The 18,432-nt window shown below is 21.1% G+C and overlaps 3 protein-coding genes across 3 annotated transcripts; all 3 read left to right on the top strand.

Moving 5' to 3' along the window:
* Positions 1–430: 430 nt before the first annotated feature.
* On the top strand, positions 431–9,519 carry PY17X_1211400 (kinesin-4, putative; the record flags this gene model as incomplete). Its single annotated transcript, XM_022956727.1, has 3 exons — positions 431–8,913; positions 9,093–9,218; positions 9,423–9,519. 3 exons carry the CDS (start codon positions 431–433, stop codon positions 9,517–9,519), a joined length of 8,706 nt encoding a protein of 2,901 aa, XP_022812586.1.
* A 1,250-nt stretch (positions 9,520–10,769) lies between these two features.
* PY17X_1211300 (conserved Plasmodium protein, unknown function) lies at positions 10,770–14,742 on the top strand (the record flags this gene model as incomplete). Its single annotated transcript, XM_022956726.1, has 2 exons — positions 10,770–14,353; positions 14,652–14,742. 2 exons carry the CDS (start codon positions 10,770–10,772, stop codon positions 14,740–14,742), a joined length of 3,675 nt encoding a protein of 1,224 aa, XP_022812585.1.
* Positions 14,743–16,405: 1,663 nt separating this feature from the next.
* PY17X_1211200 (tubulin--tyrosine ligase, putative) lies at positions 16,406–18,007 on the top strand (the record flags this gene model as incomplete). The annotated part of the gene is made up of 1 exon (XM_725324.1): positions 16,406–18,007. The coding sequence occupies one exon, from the start codon at positions 16,406–16,408 to the stop codon at positions 18,005–18,007; it is 1,602 nt and encodes a 533-aa protein (XP_730417.1).
* Positions 18,008–18,432: the final 425 nt, after the last annotated feature.

Raw genomic sequence — 18,432 nt, 5'->3', positions numbered from 1 at the left:
AAAAAAACTACAAATGTTTAGCAGATTTAGTGGGGCCTTTTAAAATATTAGCTCACCAATTTGTTGGTATCATTATAAGCAATATTTCGTTTATTTCGTATATTTCGTATATTTCGTATATTTCGTATATTTTGTATATTTCGTATATTTCGTATATTTCGTTTATTTCGTATATTTCGTATATTTCGTATATTTCGTTTATTTCGTTTATTTTATACATTTTTTGGCCCCACAATATCAGAAAACTTAGTTACCCCATCACTTCCCCACACAACCATAGATAGAACACAGGTTCAGTAGTATTTCCACAGGCTCTTGTACATATAGATGTATATATATATTACATGTATTAAATGTGTATAAATATGTGCAAAGATAAATATATTTGTAAATGTGGGTTCATTTGTGTTAAAATTTATGAAAAATAATAATGAGCGAATATTTAGGGAATAGAGATAAAAATGGAAGTTATGAACAAAATAGCCAAAAAAACAAAAAGGGAGATCAGAGCATTTTTGATATAGAACCTGATAAACATGAACAGTTAAATTCCAATGTATTTTTAAAAGATGTAAATAAAAATATAGAAAATAATTCATTAATAGATAATCAAATTGATATAAATAATTGTAATATCGAATTTAATAAAAATATACCCATAATTATTCAAAATGAAAATATTCAATTATGTAATAATAACAAAGTAGATAAGAACAATGATGATGAAATAGTAGAAAATAAGAAACGTGAGTCTGAAAATGTAAATACATTTTTATCTACTGAAAAAGACATAGAATCTATTTTTGATAATTATTCAAGTTCTAATGATGAAAAAATTGGAATAAATAAAATAAGTCAATATAAAAATTATGATGAAATTTGTAATTTAAGTGATAATAATGAGGAAATATTAAGTGATCAAAATAATCGAGAATGTGAAGAAGGAACTACATTTGATAAAAATAATTGTCAAGTTGTTGTAAGGATTCGACCAAAAAAAAAAGGAGAAAAATTTTGTGAAGATTTGGGAAAAAATGTAAATTGTAATGATGAAAAAAATATAAAATATAATAATAATTGTATATGTATAAATAATCAAAAATTTTTATTTGATAAAGTATTTAAAGAAGAAAGTCAACAAGAAGATGTTTATTCATATTTGTCTGATAAATTTTTAGAAAATTTATTTGATGGTTATAATTGTACAATATTTGCTTATGGGCAAACTGGGTCAGGTAAAACATATACTATGGGATTTGATTATATAAATAAAGTAACAGAAAATATTGGTATTTTGCCAAGATTTTTAAATGATATATTTAATATGATTGATAAAAAACAAAAAACAAATAATGTAACTTTTGATACATCATGTACATATATTGAAATATATAACGAAGAAATAATAGATTTGATCGATTTTTCTGAAGAAGATTATGATGAAAAAATTGGAAATAAATGTAATACTTCAACTATTGGTACTTTTATTAATAATAAGGATTTAAAAATAAATAATAAAAAAAAAAATAATAATAAAAAAATAAATAAAAATATATCAATAAGAGAAGATATAAATAAAAAGGAAATAATTTTGATGGGGGTTAAAACTGCTAAAGTTTCAAATGTAGATGATTCATTTGCAATTTTACATAAAGGAAATTTATTAAGAACAACAGAAAGAACATTTATGAATGATAAATCGAGTAGATCACATGCAATTTTTACAATTAATTTAATTCAAAAAAAAAAAGTAGTAGTAGAAAATGGAGTAACAAATGAAATAAATGTTAGTGGAGATGTAAAAAATGGAAAAAATGGAAAAAAGGTAAATCAACGAATCAATAATGATATAAAAGATTCTACTAATGCATCTTTGAATGAACGAGTAATGACCACATCTGAATCAAATAATGCTAATAAAATAGAAGAAAATGAAAAAAAAGAAGAAATAATTTGTTCTAAACTTCATTTTGTTGATTTAGCAGGAAGTGAAAGAGCAAAAAGAACTGAAACAAAAGGAAACAGATTGAAAGAAGCAATCAATATTAATTATGGTTTATTGTCATTAAGTAATGTTATTTATGGTTTGTCTAGTAAAAAAAAAGTTCAACATATACCATATAGAAATTCAAAATTAACAAGAATATTACAAGATTCATTAGGAGGAAATAGTAAAACTATTATGATTGCATGTATAAGTATCGAACCTTCGGATTTTTATGAAACTTTTAGTACAGTTAAATATGCGGCAAGAACAAAAAAAATAAAAAATAACCCAATAATAAATTATGATATAAATAATTTAATAATTAATGATTTGAGAAAACAACTATTTAATTTAAATTTAGAATTAAAAAAATATAAAGTTGAATGTAAAGACAAATACAATTTTGCTGATGATAAAAAATTAAAAGAATTATCTGATCAAAATTGTATACTTTTAAAAAAAATTAAAAATTTAAATATTAAAAGAAAAAAGTTAATGTGTTTAATATTTTATTATATATCCTTAATACGAAAAAGTTATGTCAATCGTGTTAATTCTCCTACTTGTTCTACCAAAGATCCAGAATGTTGCATTTCTCCAAAATCGGTTAACATAGAAAATGATAAAAAATATTTTGATATAATTCCTTCCACCAATTCTGAAGTATTATCTATTACAAATATTCACAAAAATGATAAAATCTATAATTTAAATTCTATAGAAAACAGCAAAATATGTTGTCAAAGTAATTATTTAGATAATATAAATTGTAAAAAGGAAGATAATAATGAGATGACAAACAATATAATCCCTTATAAAAAAAACAAACAAACTGACCTCGAATTTGTAAATGAAGTTTTACCAGAAAATGATTCTACAATAAAGAGAATCATAAGTAGTACTGATAATGGTGTTGAAAAAAATGAGAAGGAAGAGGAATCAATAAAATTAAATAAAGTTTGTGGAATGTGTGAAAAGATTAATATAATAGAAGGAAATGAAGAGAGTAACGATTTTGATTTTAGCTTTTTGGAAAATAAATATTTATTTTTAAATTTAGAAAAAGATAAAAAATATGTAGAAGATATTTTTAGACAATATGAGTTAAATAAATTTAATGAAAAAAAATTAAATGATCTAAATAAAAAATATATTAATATTTTTGAAAAAAATAAAGGATATGAAAAAAAAATTAATGAACTAAATAAAATTATTAAAAAAATGAAAAAAGGTTCAAAAGTTAAATTAAATGAAAAATATAATAAAGGAAAAGGTGTGAAATCTGGCAAAGATTCTCAAAGTAAAAATTGTTACAAATTTTTTTTTTCCAAAAAGGATAATGATAAAAAAAAAATGACAAAAAAAAAAATAAAAAAAAATTACAACAATAATAACAGACATAATATTGATGAGGATACTGGAAAATCAATCAATTCTTTGAACAAACTTAAAAGTGTATATAATTTATTTTGGGGTGGTAAAATTCGGAAGGGTTATTATAGCGAGATTGAATTAGAAAGAGAGATAAAAAATAAAATTAAACGAAAAAAAACAGAAAAAGAAATAAGGGAATGTTATACAGATATAGATATAAGTAGAAATACCAAAAATAATACAGCTTTTGTGGAATATGTAATGAATTATTTAAATGGAAATAAAAATGAAAAAGATTGGTGTTTTCAAGTTTTAAGGGAATATAAAAAAAGAAAGGAAATGTTATCAAAAATTAATAATAGAAATGGTAAGGATGACCAAGTGTTGAAAAATCAGGATGGAAATAAAAATTATCATGATTTTGTCTTTTCAGATTTATTTTTTTCAAGTAATAATATTTATGACGATTTACTTGATCATTCAGAAAAATTAAAAAAAAAAATTGACAAAAAAAAGGTAATAAAAGAGAGAGAAAACAAAAATGAAACAAATTTTAATAATGAGGATTATCATTATTATGATAAAAACGAATCCACAGATAATGATGATGAAATTTCTGATAATTTTGATTTAAAATATTCAAAGGGTTGTATAGAAAAATCGTTAAAACAGTTTAAAAATAGGCAAACAAAAATAAAACATAAACAATTTAGTGGCAGTGAAAATGATGAGGATAGTGAAAATGATGAGGGTAGTGAAAATGAATCCTATAGAAGTATGTATTCAAATAGCAGTGGAGATATAAATGTATCTCCAAATTTTTTAAAGAATAAATTAAATAAATTGCAAAAAATAATAAAACAAGATATTTGCAAAATCAAACAAGTTAATAAAGAAAAGAAGGAATACAATACCAAAAATGAGATACTAACTAATAGCATTGTTGATTTGAAAAAAAAATTACAATATTTACAAATAAATAGTAATAATAATAATAAAAATTGTAAAAATATCGAATCAATGAAACAAAATTTAACAAAAATAACAAAAGAAAAAGAGAAAATTCAAAAAAAATTAAATGAAAATGAACAACAAATAAAACATTTAAAAGTCGATATCATGAAAATGAAAAACAACTTTTTAAAAACAAGCACACTTTTAAAAGAAGAGCAAAAAAAACATAATAATATTATACAAAAAAAAGAAAATTTAATATCAAAACTACATGAAAGAGAAGAAATTTATATTAATAAATTAAAAAAGAAAGAAGAAATAAGTAAACAAGCATATTCTAAATTGCTTAAGCGTAATAAAGAATTAATTGAGCAATTAAAACAATTGAAAAAAAAACAAAATATTCATGATAAAGTTGAAAAAAATGAGAGTAAAAATGTTAATATCATTCGAAATATTACGAATAATAAACATAAAAAAAAAATAAAAAAAAATGACCAAATTATTGAAGAAAAGACAGAAAATTTAATAGATGAATCAAATTTAATAGATGAATCGAATTTAATAGATGAATCAAATTTAGTTGATGAGGCAAATATTGTACCAATTAACATAAATGAAAAAATAAAAAATGAAATAAATATAAATACTGATGTGGAATATGATACTGAAAGTGATAAGAATAATTTAGATCTTAATGGAGAATGGGAAATTTCAACAATAGATAGTATTTTTTCTGATTGTATAAATTCAGCATGTAAAAATTCTGATATTTCAGGATTTCTGAAAAAGAAAAACAACAGTTTAGCTCAATCGATAAATAAGATTAAAGATGAAGAATATGTGTTTCAGAATATTTTAAAAAATGATATAAAAAAAAATAAATTTTTAAAAGATTTTTTAAAAAAAAAAAATATAAAAAAAAAAATATCACCTATTAGAATAAAATTAGAAAAAGAAAAATTTATGAATAAAAATGTATCCAAAATATTGCAAGCATTATATGTGAAAAGACAAAATGAAGGAGAAGATAATGAGAAAAATGAAATAATAAATAGACAAAATTATGAATCAATAAATTTGGTAATAAACACAGGAGAAAAAAATAAAGAAATTGAAAAGTCACTAACAAACAAATTTTATGAAGAAAAAATTAATGAAGATGTTTTATATTATGAAGAAAAATTAAAAGAATCCAATGAAAATATAAAAAATTTAAAAAAAAATTTGATTAAAAAAAAAGAAGAAATGATGTTACAAAAAGTTGTAAAAGATTTATTAAAAAAATTATGTTATAATTATAAAAAAAGGAAAGAAAATGAAAAAAAAGTAAATTCATTAAAAAAATTTATTTATTCAGAAAATTTATTTATATCAAAAATTTATAATAATTTTGTTTTTACAAATGATTTGTTATTGAATAATTCTACTATGCCACCACCTGATCAACTTTTAAAAAAAAATAATTATTTTTCTCAATTTTATTCAAAAAAATTGTCTATAGAAAATATAAAATATGATGATCATTTTAAAAATCATAAAAATTATGAAATTCTTAAACAAGGAAAAAATATTCTCAATTCCAGCTTTTGTGAAGGTACAGAAAATAGCACACATTTTAATCCTAACAATACTGCATATTTATATAAGACAAATAATTTAGATAATGAATTTTTGGAAAACCCAATCTCAAAATATAAGAGAAGAAATACATATAGTTTATACAAAGAAATGGGTACAAATTATGAACAAAATAATAATGAAATAAATTTAAAAAAAAGAAGTAATAAATCAAGATTAATGGAAAATATTTACTTAGATCATTGTAGCAAAAAAAGGATGATTTTATCAAGTTTTACTAACCCTAATATATTAAATGAAAATAATCAAAAATCTTCAAATAATTTACATGATATGGATAAACTAAATATGGAGGAAAATAACAATCGTTTTGTAAACCCCAATTTAGATTATATTGGATATGAAAATATAAAAAGTTCGGATCCGATAAATTATGAAAATAATATTGATACACAAGTTGAGATATCCAATAAGCGAATTGTTAATTTGATAAATAAAAAAATAGACCAAAAAAAATCTGAAAATTTTATAAATTATTGTGAAAATAATAAGGAATGTATAAAAAAATTAGGGGAAAAAAATAATTATCCAGGATTAAAAGTCTTATTTGATATGCCCTTAAATTCTTATATTAAACGTAAGTCAATAGATAATTGCTATATATTATATTCTGATAAAAATGAAGAAAAAGATGAAAATTGTAGCGAAATAGTGAATAATTTGGTGACACAAAATTGTACAGAAAATATGTCTCAATTTATTTCTTCAAACAATAAAAATAAAAAAGAAGATGTTACATATTATGAAACGGTAAATAAACCATCCATTAGTTTTATCGAAGATCCTGAGAAAATGGAAAACCCAAATAGAATTAATCTGACGGGGCATACAGAGGACAATATAAATAATGAGGGCAATATAAATAATGAGGATAATATAAATAATGAGGATAATATAAATGATGAGGATAATATAAATAATGATGACAATATAAATGATGAGAGTGAGATATATGGAATTATAAACAAACCAGAAATAAGCAAAATTAAAAAAAATATAAGCAAGATTTGTACAATGGTTCCCAAAAAATTAAAAAATAATGGGAATAATAAAAATATGTGTAAAGAAATGGAAAAAAAATGTGACAGTAATTTAGTAAAAGAAAATGTTACAAAAGATTCTACAGAAACAATAAATGCAAAACTTGTTAATAATAATGATAAGTTAAAAAATAGTTTGATGGTTGATGGAAAAGATAAAAAAACAAAAAATCGATCAATAAATTTAAAAACAAAAATAAGAAAAATAGAAACAAACAATTCTATCCCATCTAAAGGACAAACTATAGATGAAGAAAAAAAAAGAACAAGTAATAATAAAAATGGAAAAAATAACAAAAATTTAATGATAAATGATGAAGAAAATAATTTATGTAACCCAACAAAATGTATTGAACAAATTATAGATAAAAATAAAGGAAACGAAATGAACAATAAAAATTGTATTGGTATTGAAACAGAACAAAATAATTCATTTAATTGTGAAATAGATAAAGAATATTTAAAACAGATGGAAAAAATACACGAAGAAAGTATTAATATATTTAAAAATAAAATAAAAGATATAACAACTATTAAAGTTGATACATTAAGAAATATTAATAATACAGAAGGAAAATCTACTAATTGCATATATGGAAATAATAGTAATATATATAATCGAGGGAATAATATTTCCTATGAAAATTATAACTATTATGAAAATTTAAATACTGGTGGAGACAGCTACAATAATTTAGTATTAGAAAAAAGCTACAAAAATATGTGCATAAAAAATTGTCATAAATATGGAGTAAGTGGTTTATGTGTAAAGGAAACAAACAATAACACATTACAATTTTTAAGTAGCTCATTAAATAGTATTAAATTATGGGATAATAAAAAAGAGATATGGAATTATGAGCATATAAATATAAAAAATGAAAAAAGTACATTTATAAATAGCTTAATTATATCTTTTCAAAATAATTGTTTTTTTGCTGGTATTAATAGTTATGTACATTTATTTGATATTAGAATAAGTCCAAAATTTTTACAAAAATATTATTATAGTGATAAAAATGATGGAAGTTTATTAATTTCTCTTTTAAATGATAGATCTAATTATATCCCTTTTATATTGCACCATGGAATTCCAAACGGTGCAGTATCGGACCCAACATTGTTAAGCAACCGAAATGGACTAATTGATGAGCCTGATACTTTATCTTTTCCTAATGAGGGATCAGACAATGGAAATGATAATGGAAATATTAAAAATAATCAAACTAATAATTTAAATGAAAATGAGACATACGATAGACAATATAATAATAGAGAAAATTGTGAAAATGGAAATATTGCAAGTCATAACTATATATCTAATATTGGAGATAAAAACTCAAAAGATAAACTAAAAATAATAAAAGAGGTAGATAATTTTCAATCCGAATATTGCATATGTGCATGTGGAAATGAAAATTTTATAAAAGTTTTTGATATAAGAAAAAACGGTGATAATATGTGGCTAGCTAAAATACCGGTGACAAATAAAATCGAATATATAACGCATATACCAATGAAAAAAAATACAAAAAACAATTTAAAAAATACAAATATATTAAAAAATATTATAATAGCAAGCCGAGATAAAACTGTAAAAATATGGAAAAAGGGATGGGTATCTTTTTATCCACCATCTTATGATTGGTGTACATCCCTTTCTTATTTTCCTCTTACAGATTTGATACAAAATAAAAATCACTCATACAATATTGATGAAAATAAAAACATTTTTTCGAATTATGATTCATTAGTTGTATCTGGAAGTAGGGATTCTCATCTTCGTTTTTGGCTTTATTCAACAGATGGGGCATCAAATGAATTTAATAAATTTATGAAAATAATTAAAAATGCCCACAAAGTTGATATAACATGTGTGTCAAAATATCAAGGAAATAACTTTATTACAACGGACAGGTATAATTGCAAAAAAGTTCAAAATTCATTGACTAGATTAACCATAAAAATTTGTGCATGTATTTTCAACTCGTTTCTATCTATCTATCTATTCAATATGTGCATATCTATCCAACATGTGCATATCTAGCATGTGTATATGTGCATATATAATGCCTATCTACTTTAAACCTTTGCAGAGACGGATTTATTCAAATGTGGGACTGTAATATTTTCTTTAAGGAAACAGACAAATTTCTAGTGGGGATGGATCTACATAACACATGCATGAACCTTATGGTTAATAAAATTGGAAAAATGTTCAGGTAATTATCCATATAAATATGTATATATATATATGTATATATGTGCTTAAATCTGTGATTTGTTACATGGCCTTATAATATGCAATAAAATAGACATCCTTTGTTTGTCGAGCTGAAAATATTTATGCACACATATAAATAATTATTCTATAAATGTATTAGTGATAAAAATAATATATATATAATGGCATTTATTTTTTTTAGACATTCCACAAGTCCTATCAATAAAATTGCCTATCATGAAAATACATTTTTGACAGCATCCAATGATGGATCAATTAAAATTTTTTATGAGAAATAAGAGAATAAACAATTTTTAATATGAAAATGCATGCAGCATAATAATATACATGCATTTATTTATATACGTTTTTTTCAATCCTTTTTTAAATATCATATTATAAATCATACACACAAAGAAAAAAAAATATTTTTTTTTGTGGAAAAATTAATGCATTATAATTTAAATTTAAAAAATGTATTAATATTTGTTATTTTAGCAATTTTATGATCATTAATTTTTTCAAAATTCTTTAACAACTTTTAACATCATTTGGGAAAAATTATTTCCACTCTTTTTTTATTTATATTATAAATTTAAGTCACAATATTTTCAACCATTTTACATGAAAATAAAATTTGAATTATTATTTTTCCTTTATAAACAAATAATCATAAAAAAAGACAATCTATAACATATATATATATTTTTTTATATATCTGGAAATAGTATAACTTTTTGTTACTGACCAAAAATTATGGTTGTGTGACATTGCATAACAAAATAGGGGTTCCTTTTAAATTTTAAGAGCTTTATATGTTTTATGTAATAATGAAACAAAGCTAAAAAAAAAAAGAGAAAATAAATTTTTCAAAAAATGGCATTATTATATTTTTCTATAATACGCTATGGGAGATTAAAAAAAAAAATATATGCATATTTTGAGACCATCATGTAAATATGTTTTATTATATTTTTAAACATATTTATTTATTTATATTTTTTGTGGATTATATTTTAAATAGTTGCTATTATATAATTTTTATTTTATTTAATAATATATATTTTTTTTAGCAAAAGAGTTATTTTATAAAGCTTTTTTTAGTAAAAAAAAAAAAAAATTAATGCATACCGCACATAAATAGTTAATGTATTTATAGAAAGGGATAAATAATTTTTTTAAGTACATTTGTTTAACTTTCTTAAGAAATGAAGTATTGTGATATTATATAAATTTTAATGTACCTGCTAATCTTTAAGTTTATAAAGGATAAATCGTTTCCATAGAAAGTGGATAAATATCATACAAAACAACTGTATGATCAAAAAGGAAAAACAAAAAAAAACAGATATAGGGATAAATATATTTTCAAACTAATTATATAATTCTTAATAAAATTGATTCATTTTTCAATATAATAATTCCCCGTTTCGTGGCTTAAATGATGTTTTCATAGAGCTATAGCATAAATATGTATATGAAATTATTCACATATATATATACCCCAAAATATGTAGATATGGTTATTGCTCCTTAATATATCTTCAATATGAATGATAAAAAAAGGAAACTATCAGACACAATTGATAACCATTTGTGTGATGTTGAAAAAAATGATAAAACAAAAAAGGAAAATATAAAAAACTTAAAAAAATTATTAAATAATTATACAAATGATAATGATGATTTAGATGATTTGAGTGATTATTTAGCTAGCACATATAAAGACTTTTTAATTAATTCCATATATGAAGAATTGAAATGTCCAGATAATCGAAATTTGGGTGAATTAATAAGTATATGTTTAGATATAATTGAAAAAAATCACAAAAATTTTAAACATCAAAATGTGTATTTTGTTTGTTTGAATACTTTGTTTTTATTATTAAATAGGATTGGTAGTATAAATAATTATATAGAATATAATTCTTTTAAAATATTTTATAATTTAATAATAAATGATAATGATTGGTCAAATAATAAAAACAGCATTGAAATATTTGCAAAATTAAATTATATTAATTTTTTTATCTTATCTAATACTTTTTTGGAATGTAAAAAAAAAATAAAATGTAAGAAAAATATTGATTTTAACAAATCAATGCCCATACAAGATATTAATAAAATAGTAAATAATGTATTTTCCAACTCACTACTTTTTGGAAACACTATTATTAATCAAAATTATAAGGGGGATAATTTGAGCAAAACAAGAGATTACACATTTGATAATATCTACATAAATAAATATGTCGATTTTATATCATCTTATAAGACACATATATTGAACAATCCCACTTCGATTATACACATGACTAATGAAAATAGTGAAAATAATGAAAATAGTGAAAATAATGAAAATAAAAATAATAAAAATAATGAAAAGAATAAAAAGGTAGATATGTCTAACCAGGATAAAGAAATTTCTATATTATATAAAAAAATTAGAACAGAAAATTGTTATAAAGAATTGAAAAATAATAATATGATAAGTAGTTACATTAATAGCCAATATAAAAATAGTAACTATATAAATGACACAAATAAAATGATTATAATAAAGTCATATTTTTTACCTACCATTAAAAATGGTTATGATATATTTAACAATATAGATGATAATTTATTTCTTCAAATATATACCAAAATTATTCATTTAATTATAAATACCGAATTAACAATATATATTATTTATGAATGTGTACATATAATTTTAAACACATGTGAAATACACAAACAGGAGTTATTACTTTTTGATTTATTATTATTATACAAATTTTATATTAAAAATGATAATGATAAGATGAGAAGATTTATTATTTTTTATATGCATTTAATTATTAAATGTAAACAAAAATATAAAAAATTATTTTTTATGAAATTAGTAAAAAATATCAACCCTTTTTTTTATTTACTTTATGTAGACAATCCAGATATGTGCATATATGCAAATGAATTCATTTCATCATTAGATTTTTTCAATATGAATGATACAAATATTTTCCTGAATAATATAAAAAAATCGGATAAAAATATTGATATAAATATATGGGCTCAAATTGAAATAATTAGAATTATGAATGTTATATTATTTTTATTAGACAATATAAATAATATTAGTATGAACATATATGTAGATTCTGAATTTCAAAAAACAGAATATAATAATTTCTATAATAATTATATATGTCATGATCCATTATTCAAAAATTATATATATTATCAAATGAGTATAAAAAAAAATAAATTATTTTTCAAATGTAAAAACCCTGAAGATAAAAATATTAAAATAAGAAATATTATTATCGAAATAGAAAATATGATCAAAACTTTTGATTATCTTTTTAAATTTGTTAGAAATAGAGAATGGTGGAATATTTCTTTATTATTTTTTTTCATACATTCATTTGATATGATTAAAAAAATATGTCGAAATCTTCCATGTAAAGATTCTAAGAATTTTTTTTTTTTAACAAAGAATTTATTTATGCAAGCAATATATGTATTTGAAAATTTTAGTAAAATAGAAAATTCACAATTATGTAATTATGAAAATATGTTGACAGTTATTGAAAACTTTTACACCAAAAATGACATACATAAAATGGGTTTATTTAATCAAACAGAAATCAAGAAACTTATTGAAAAAATTAAGCTTAGGACAAAAGAAACAGATTCGAAACCTATTCTTATATTGCTAGAAGATTTATATCTTGTAATTATAGACTTTTTGTTTCCAAAAGATGAAGAACAATTGGAAGAAAAAACAAAAAAAAGTAACAAGCAAAAGAATATCATGGGTTTTTTTAATCAAAATAATTTTAGCTTTTTAAAAACACTCTTACTTAGAATATCATATTCATATTATTATTTATGGTCTCAGTTTTATAACATTAAACATGAAGATCTAGATAAAAAAAATATAAAATTTTCTAAATTATCTTTCTTTGAAATATTTTATAATAGAATAAAAGACAAATTAAAAATAGAATTGGATTTAAAAAAAATGAAAAAGCAGGATATTTTTTTACAAAATGTGTGGTTAAATTATAGCAAAATATGCGAAAATTATTTATGTGTAAAAAAATCTAGGTATATATCGCCTGATATAGCTAATTATTTTACATTTTGTTTTGACTTTTTTAAAATACTTATCATGTATGAAAATGAGGCTGATTATATTTTTAATCGAAATAAAATTAACAAAATTGTTTTAAATATGTGCAAAATCATAATTTTAAAATACCAATATTTTTTACCAGCAAAAAATATAGGCAATTGTTTTTCTTCATCCATAGAATTTCTTTACCATTTATATATAAGTATATATAATAATAAAAACAGTATTAAATTAATGAATAAAATTACCTTTTTAATATTTTTGTGTTGTAATAAAGCAATGAATGATATAGAAAAGGATCATGTTATATTCTATAACAATTGTTTTGAAAATGGTGAAATGAAAAGGATATGCTATGATACATCAGAAAAATACCTAGAGAGTAGCCAAAATGATAATAATATAAATAAAAATCATATCATTTTTAAAGATAAATTTCAAAAATGTTTTAATGAATATTATTTAAACACTTCCTTACATGTTTTCATAACATGTTTAAATGTATTAACGGATACGATTAAAATAACAATTTCAAAAGTTGCCACTAATAAGGAAAGCATAATAATAAAGAAGTCAAAAATTAAAAATCGAAAGAAAAAAGAAAATAAATACAAATTTCTCAAATATAAGGATGATTTAATTTTGTTTAATTATAAATATTTGAGGAACCTTTGCAAGTGCCTTATAAAAAATGGACATAAATATTTTTTCTATAGTTCTAGAAAATGCGTTTTAAATTTTATACAGCATTTTATATCGATGAGTACAATTATACTTTTGAAATATAAATTTAAAAATAATTTAAATTTAAAGAAAATCTTAAAATTTTGTTTTTATAGCATTTCTACTGATTGTGATATAAACACTTTGATAATAATTCATAGAATCGCCTTTTCTATAAAAAACCATTTAAAGTATTGTGGAACTAAAATTAAAAAGGCACACCGTTATTTTCAAGGATGTGATGATTTGATATCTCTCATAGTTCAGGAGTCTCATACATATAATATATCGTAAGAATATATACATATATATGATATTACATGACAATGGATTGATTTCATATCACAGTTATACTTTTTTATATATCTCAATAAAACATATGCAGTATTCCTATTGACAAACAACTAATTACAACATTTTATTTGTTTTTAAAGAATATTAAGCATAACAAAAAATATATTCATTTGTGAAGCTAATTGTTTATGCATGACATTTTTTATATTTCATTTTTTATATTCCATTTTTTTGTTTCCTATTATTTTATTTATTCATGAAATATTTCCATTTATTCGTTTTCTCTTTTTACAGTGAAACAAATTTATGGGCGGAGTATATATCTCAAGACACAAGCTTTGATTCTTTAAAACATACAATACATGTAGACTGCCCAGGAGATTAATGCAATCCTGTCATATACTTTGAATTTTGTTCATTCCGGATTTTTAAAACCTTAAATGGGCTTATTATTTTTATTACCGATCTTATTTTATAACTATGTTCATTTTTTTGTATGCATATTGGCACATTATTATTTATGGCAATAATTATCATTAAAAAATTAATATAATATAGCGTATATATGTTTTATAATATTCTATATTATATTGTTTTAAGAGTAAAGTTGTAATTTTTAATAGCTAAAGTTTTCATTGACCAAGTATATATAATCATGGAACTAATGAATTTCATTATCAACATATAAACAGTATATATATATATATACATTTTTTTTTGTTTTAATCATTTTTTTATCTACCTGCATTTTATTACAAAAGGAGGCATATCATTATTTAAAATTTAATTAGGTCACATGGCATATATATGTATCTCCATGTATGCATGTGTATTTACATGCATATATGTTTCTTATATGCTTCTTATTTGCACAATTATGCATAAAACTTATAATAAAGAATATAAACATGTATCATTCTTTTTTGTAACTCTGAATAATATTATTATATAACAAATAGACAAGATTGTTTTGTATCATACAATTTATCATTTAATTAAACATATAGAGCTGATATTATTCTATATATATTTAAATTATTATTTTAAATTAAGTATTAACGTTATATTCAAAAAATATATTATATATATACATTTATGAATAAATCACCTTGCTGTTCATATTTTTTTTCATTTCCCCTAGTGCTATAAAAAAAAATCCACACACACACACACACAAAGAAAATCACATATTCATATTGGATAATAATATATTATGCTTTTATTAAAAAAGAAAAATACTTCTACAAAATTATTTTTCAACATAAAAAAATTTGAAAGATTGTACCTATAAAAGAAAGTCGGATTAATCTGTAGATACATATTTATATAGTTACTTTTGGAGATTTTGGTCTACCTCTCTTTCGCTTTCTCTTTTTTTTTAATTCCTGTATTTTACTTATTCACACACAAATAAATGTTATTAAACAAAAAATAATTGTCTTATTATATTAATAATATAAAACCAATTAAATTTTTCTAAATTACTTCAAGTAAGTGTTGTATGAATTTCATCATAATACACAAATTTATAAAAAAAAATATATTTGATTATATCTTTAAAAATGCTATAAACAGTGGTTGTTAAATTTCATGAAAATGTTTATAAGAAAATTAGATCTATGTTCATATAATTGTGCTTGTCCATATATATATGCGTGAATATATTAGTCTTGAATATCGTGATTAGAAATTCCTTTTGCTTCAATATGTATTTATTATAATTTTCTTATTATTGTAAATATTTCGTACTATATTACTTTTTCATTTTTTCTCTTTTTTTTAGTATGTACAATTTTTAAAGAAGACTGATAAATAAATATTTAAATAACATATCAAGTGAAATGATATATGCCATGTTATTTGAAGGAAAGCAAGGGCAATACACTAAAAAAAATATAGTATGTATATATATTGATTGTGACAATTTTTACTTTTAAATTAGATTATGATATAGAATGATTGAGCTAGATATGATAAACTAGCAAGAGGCATTATTAGTTACATAGATATATGTTACGAAAGTTGAAATAAATTAGAATAGTAAAATAATGAAGGAATATCTTCTACATAATGATCAAAATAATCATAAATGTATTCCTAGAAGGAATAAGAATTTAAATAAAATTAATTTAGCCAATACACGATATGATATTATTAGAAGAGTAGTGAACGAATCAGACGATTGGACTGAATCTTGTCCGGATTCAATTGATTGGGATGTTATGTGGATAGACACATCGATATCTGATGATAGGTTTAGGAAATTACACAAATTTCAGAAAATTAATCATTTTATTGGAATGAAAGGGATAACAAGAAAAGATGAATTATGTAAAAATTTAAAAAGGATAAAAAAAAATTTTCCTCATAGTTATAATTTTTTTCCTCCGACATGGATTTTGCCTAATGATAATTTTGATTTTAAAAATTACTTTAAAAAAAAAAAAAGTTCCTCAAAAACATATATAGTTAAATTAAAAAATTCATGTCAAGGAAAAGGAATATATTTAACAAAAAGCTTAGATAATATAAACAAATACGAAAGTTGTATTATACAAAAATATATACACAAACCTTTATTAATAAACAGTTTAAAATTTGATATAAGATTATATGTATTAGTAACCGGTTGTGATCCTTTAAGGATATTTTTACATGAAGATGGATTAGTAAGATTTTCTATAGAAAAATATAAATTACCAAAATCGAAAAATTTAAAAGAAGTAAATATGCATTTGACTAACTTTTCAATTAATAAAAAATCAGATAAATTTGAAAATTCATTAAATCCTAATGATGCAACAATAGGTCATAAACGAAGTTGGAAAACATTTTTAGCAAAATTAAAGGAAGAAGGATTACCTATGGAATCTATAATGAAACAAATTGAAAGTATTATTGTTAAAACCATATGTTCTATACAACCTGAATTAAAACATTATTATAATGCATCCCATATTAGTGATTATTCAAATAGTATGTGTTTTGAAATATTAGGGTTTGATATTTTATTAGATTATAAATTAAAACCATGGTTATTAGAAGTAAATCATTCACCGTCATTTAGTACTTGCTCATTGGTAGATGAACAAGTAAAATATGCAGTTATAAGGGATACCTTAAATCTTTTATATATGAATTCCAAATATAGACATATACATATTCAAGAATATTTAAACATACAAAAATTTAGAAAAAAACATAGTGATTTACTAATAAATAACAAAACTGAACTAAAAAAAAAAATAGCATTATCTCATTTTATCTATGAAAATAAGCATCTAGGAGGATATAAAAGAATATATCCTTTAGAAGAATTATTAGATTATGAAAATTTTGTATTATTTGTCTCAAATGCTTGGAATAAGTCAATAGGTTTACCATATATCACAAAAACAGGTTCTTTTGAATATTTATTTGAAGATCAAAAACGAAAAAAAAAAGGAAAAAATCAGAAAGATAATTGGAAATTAATAGAAAATGAAGCACAAAATCAAGATATAATACAAACACCAAAACAGGTTAAATATGACAAAGGATGTTTAAGCAAAACAAATATGAACATTAGTAATTGCTCTACATCGTGTTATGAAGAAGTTGGTGTGGTATATGATGTGGATGCATGTAAAGCATTCCAATTTCAGAGCTGATATTTTGCATTATTATTGGCTTCTATTGTTACTTTTTTTTTTATTTTTTAAAATTCATAAAATTTGTTTGAGATAAAGGAATATATAGTTTGTGAAGAATAACAATTATTTATACAAAATTGTATATTATGTATGATTATTCTATATACAATATTATGAGCATTGAATAAATGTATACTAACAGTTTTTATTCTTAATAACATTTATAATGATAAAAAAGACAAAAAAAGACAAAAATGTTGATGATGATATAAAAAATAAAATATATGTAATGCATTCAAAATAGTAAATTATATCGATGTAAAATAAAAGTTGTAAAATAGTATAAAATAGTAAAATATGTATTAATTTAAATTATATTAACACATCAATCTCTATTTTATGTTGTTAATATATATAGAACACGTTAGAAAATAAAAAAAAAT

This window comes from Plasmodium yoelii (assembly GCF_900002385.2).
Source record: "Plasmodium yoelii strain 17X genome assembly, chromosome: 12".
NCBI classification, from domain to species: Eukaryota; Apicomplexa; class Aconoidasida; order Haemosporida; family Plasmodiidae; genus Plasmodium; species Plasmodium yoelii.
The sequence above is the reverse complement of the archived record's forward strand: the minus strand, read 5'-3'. Positions and strand labels throughout refer to the sequence as shown.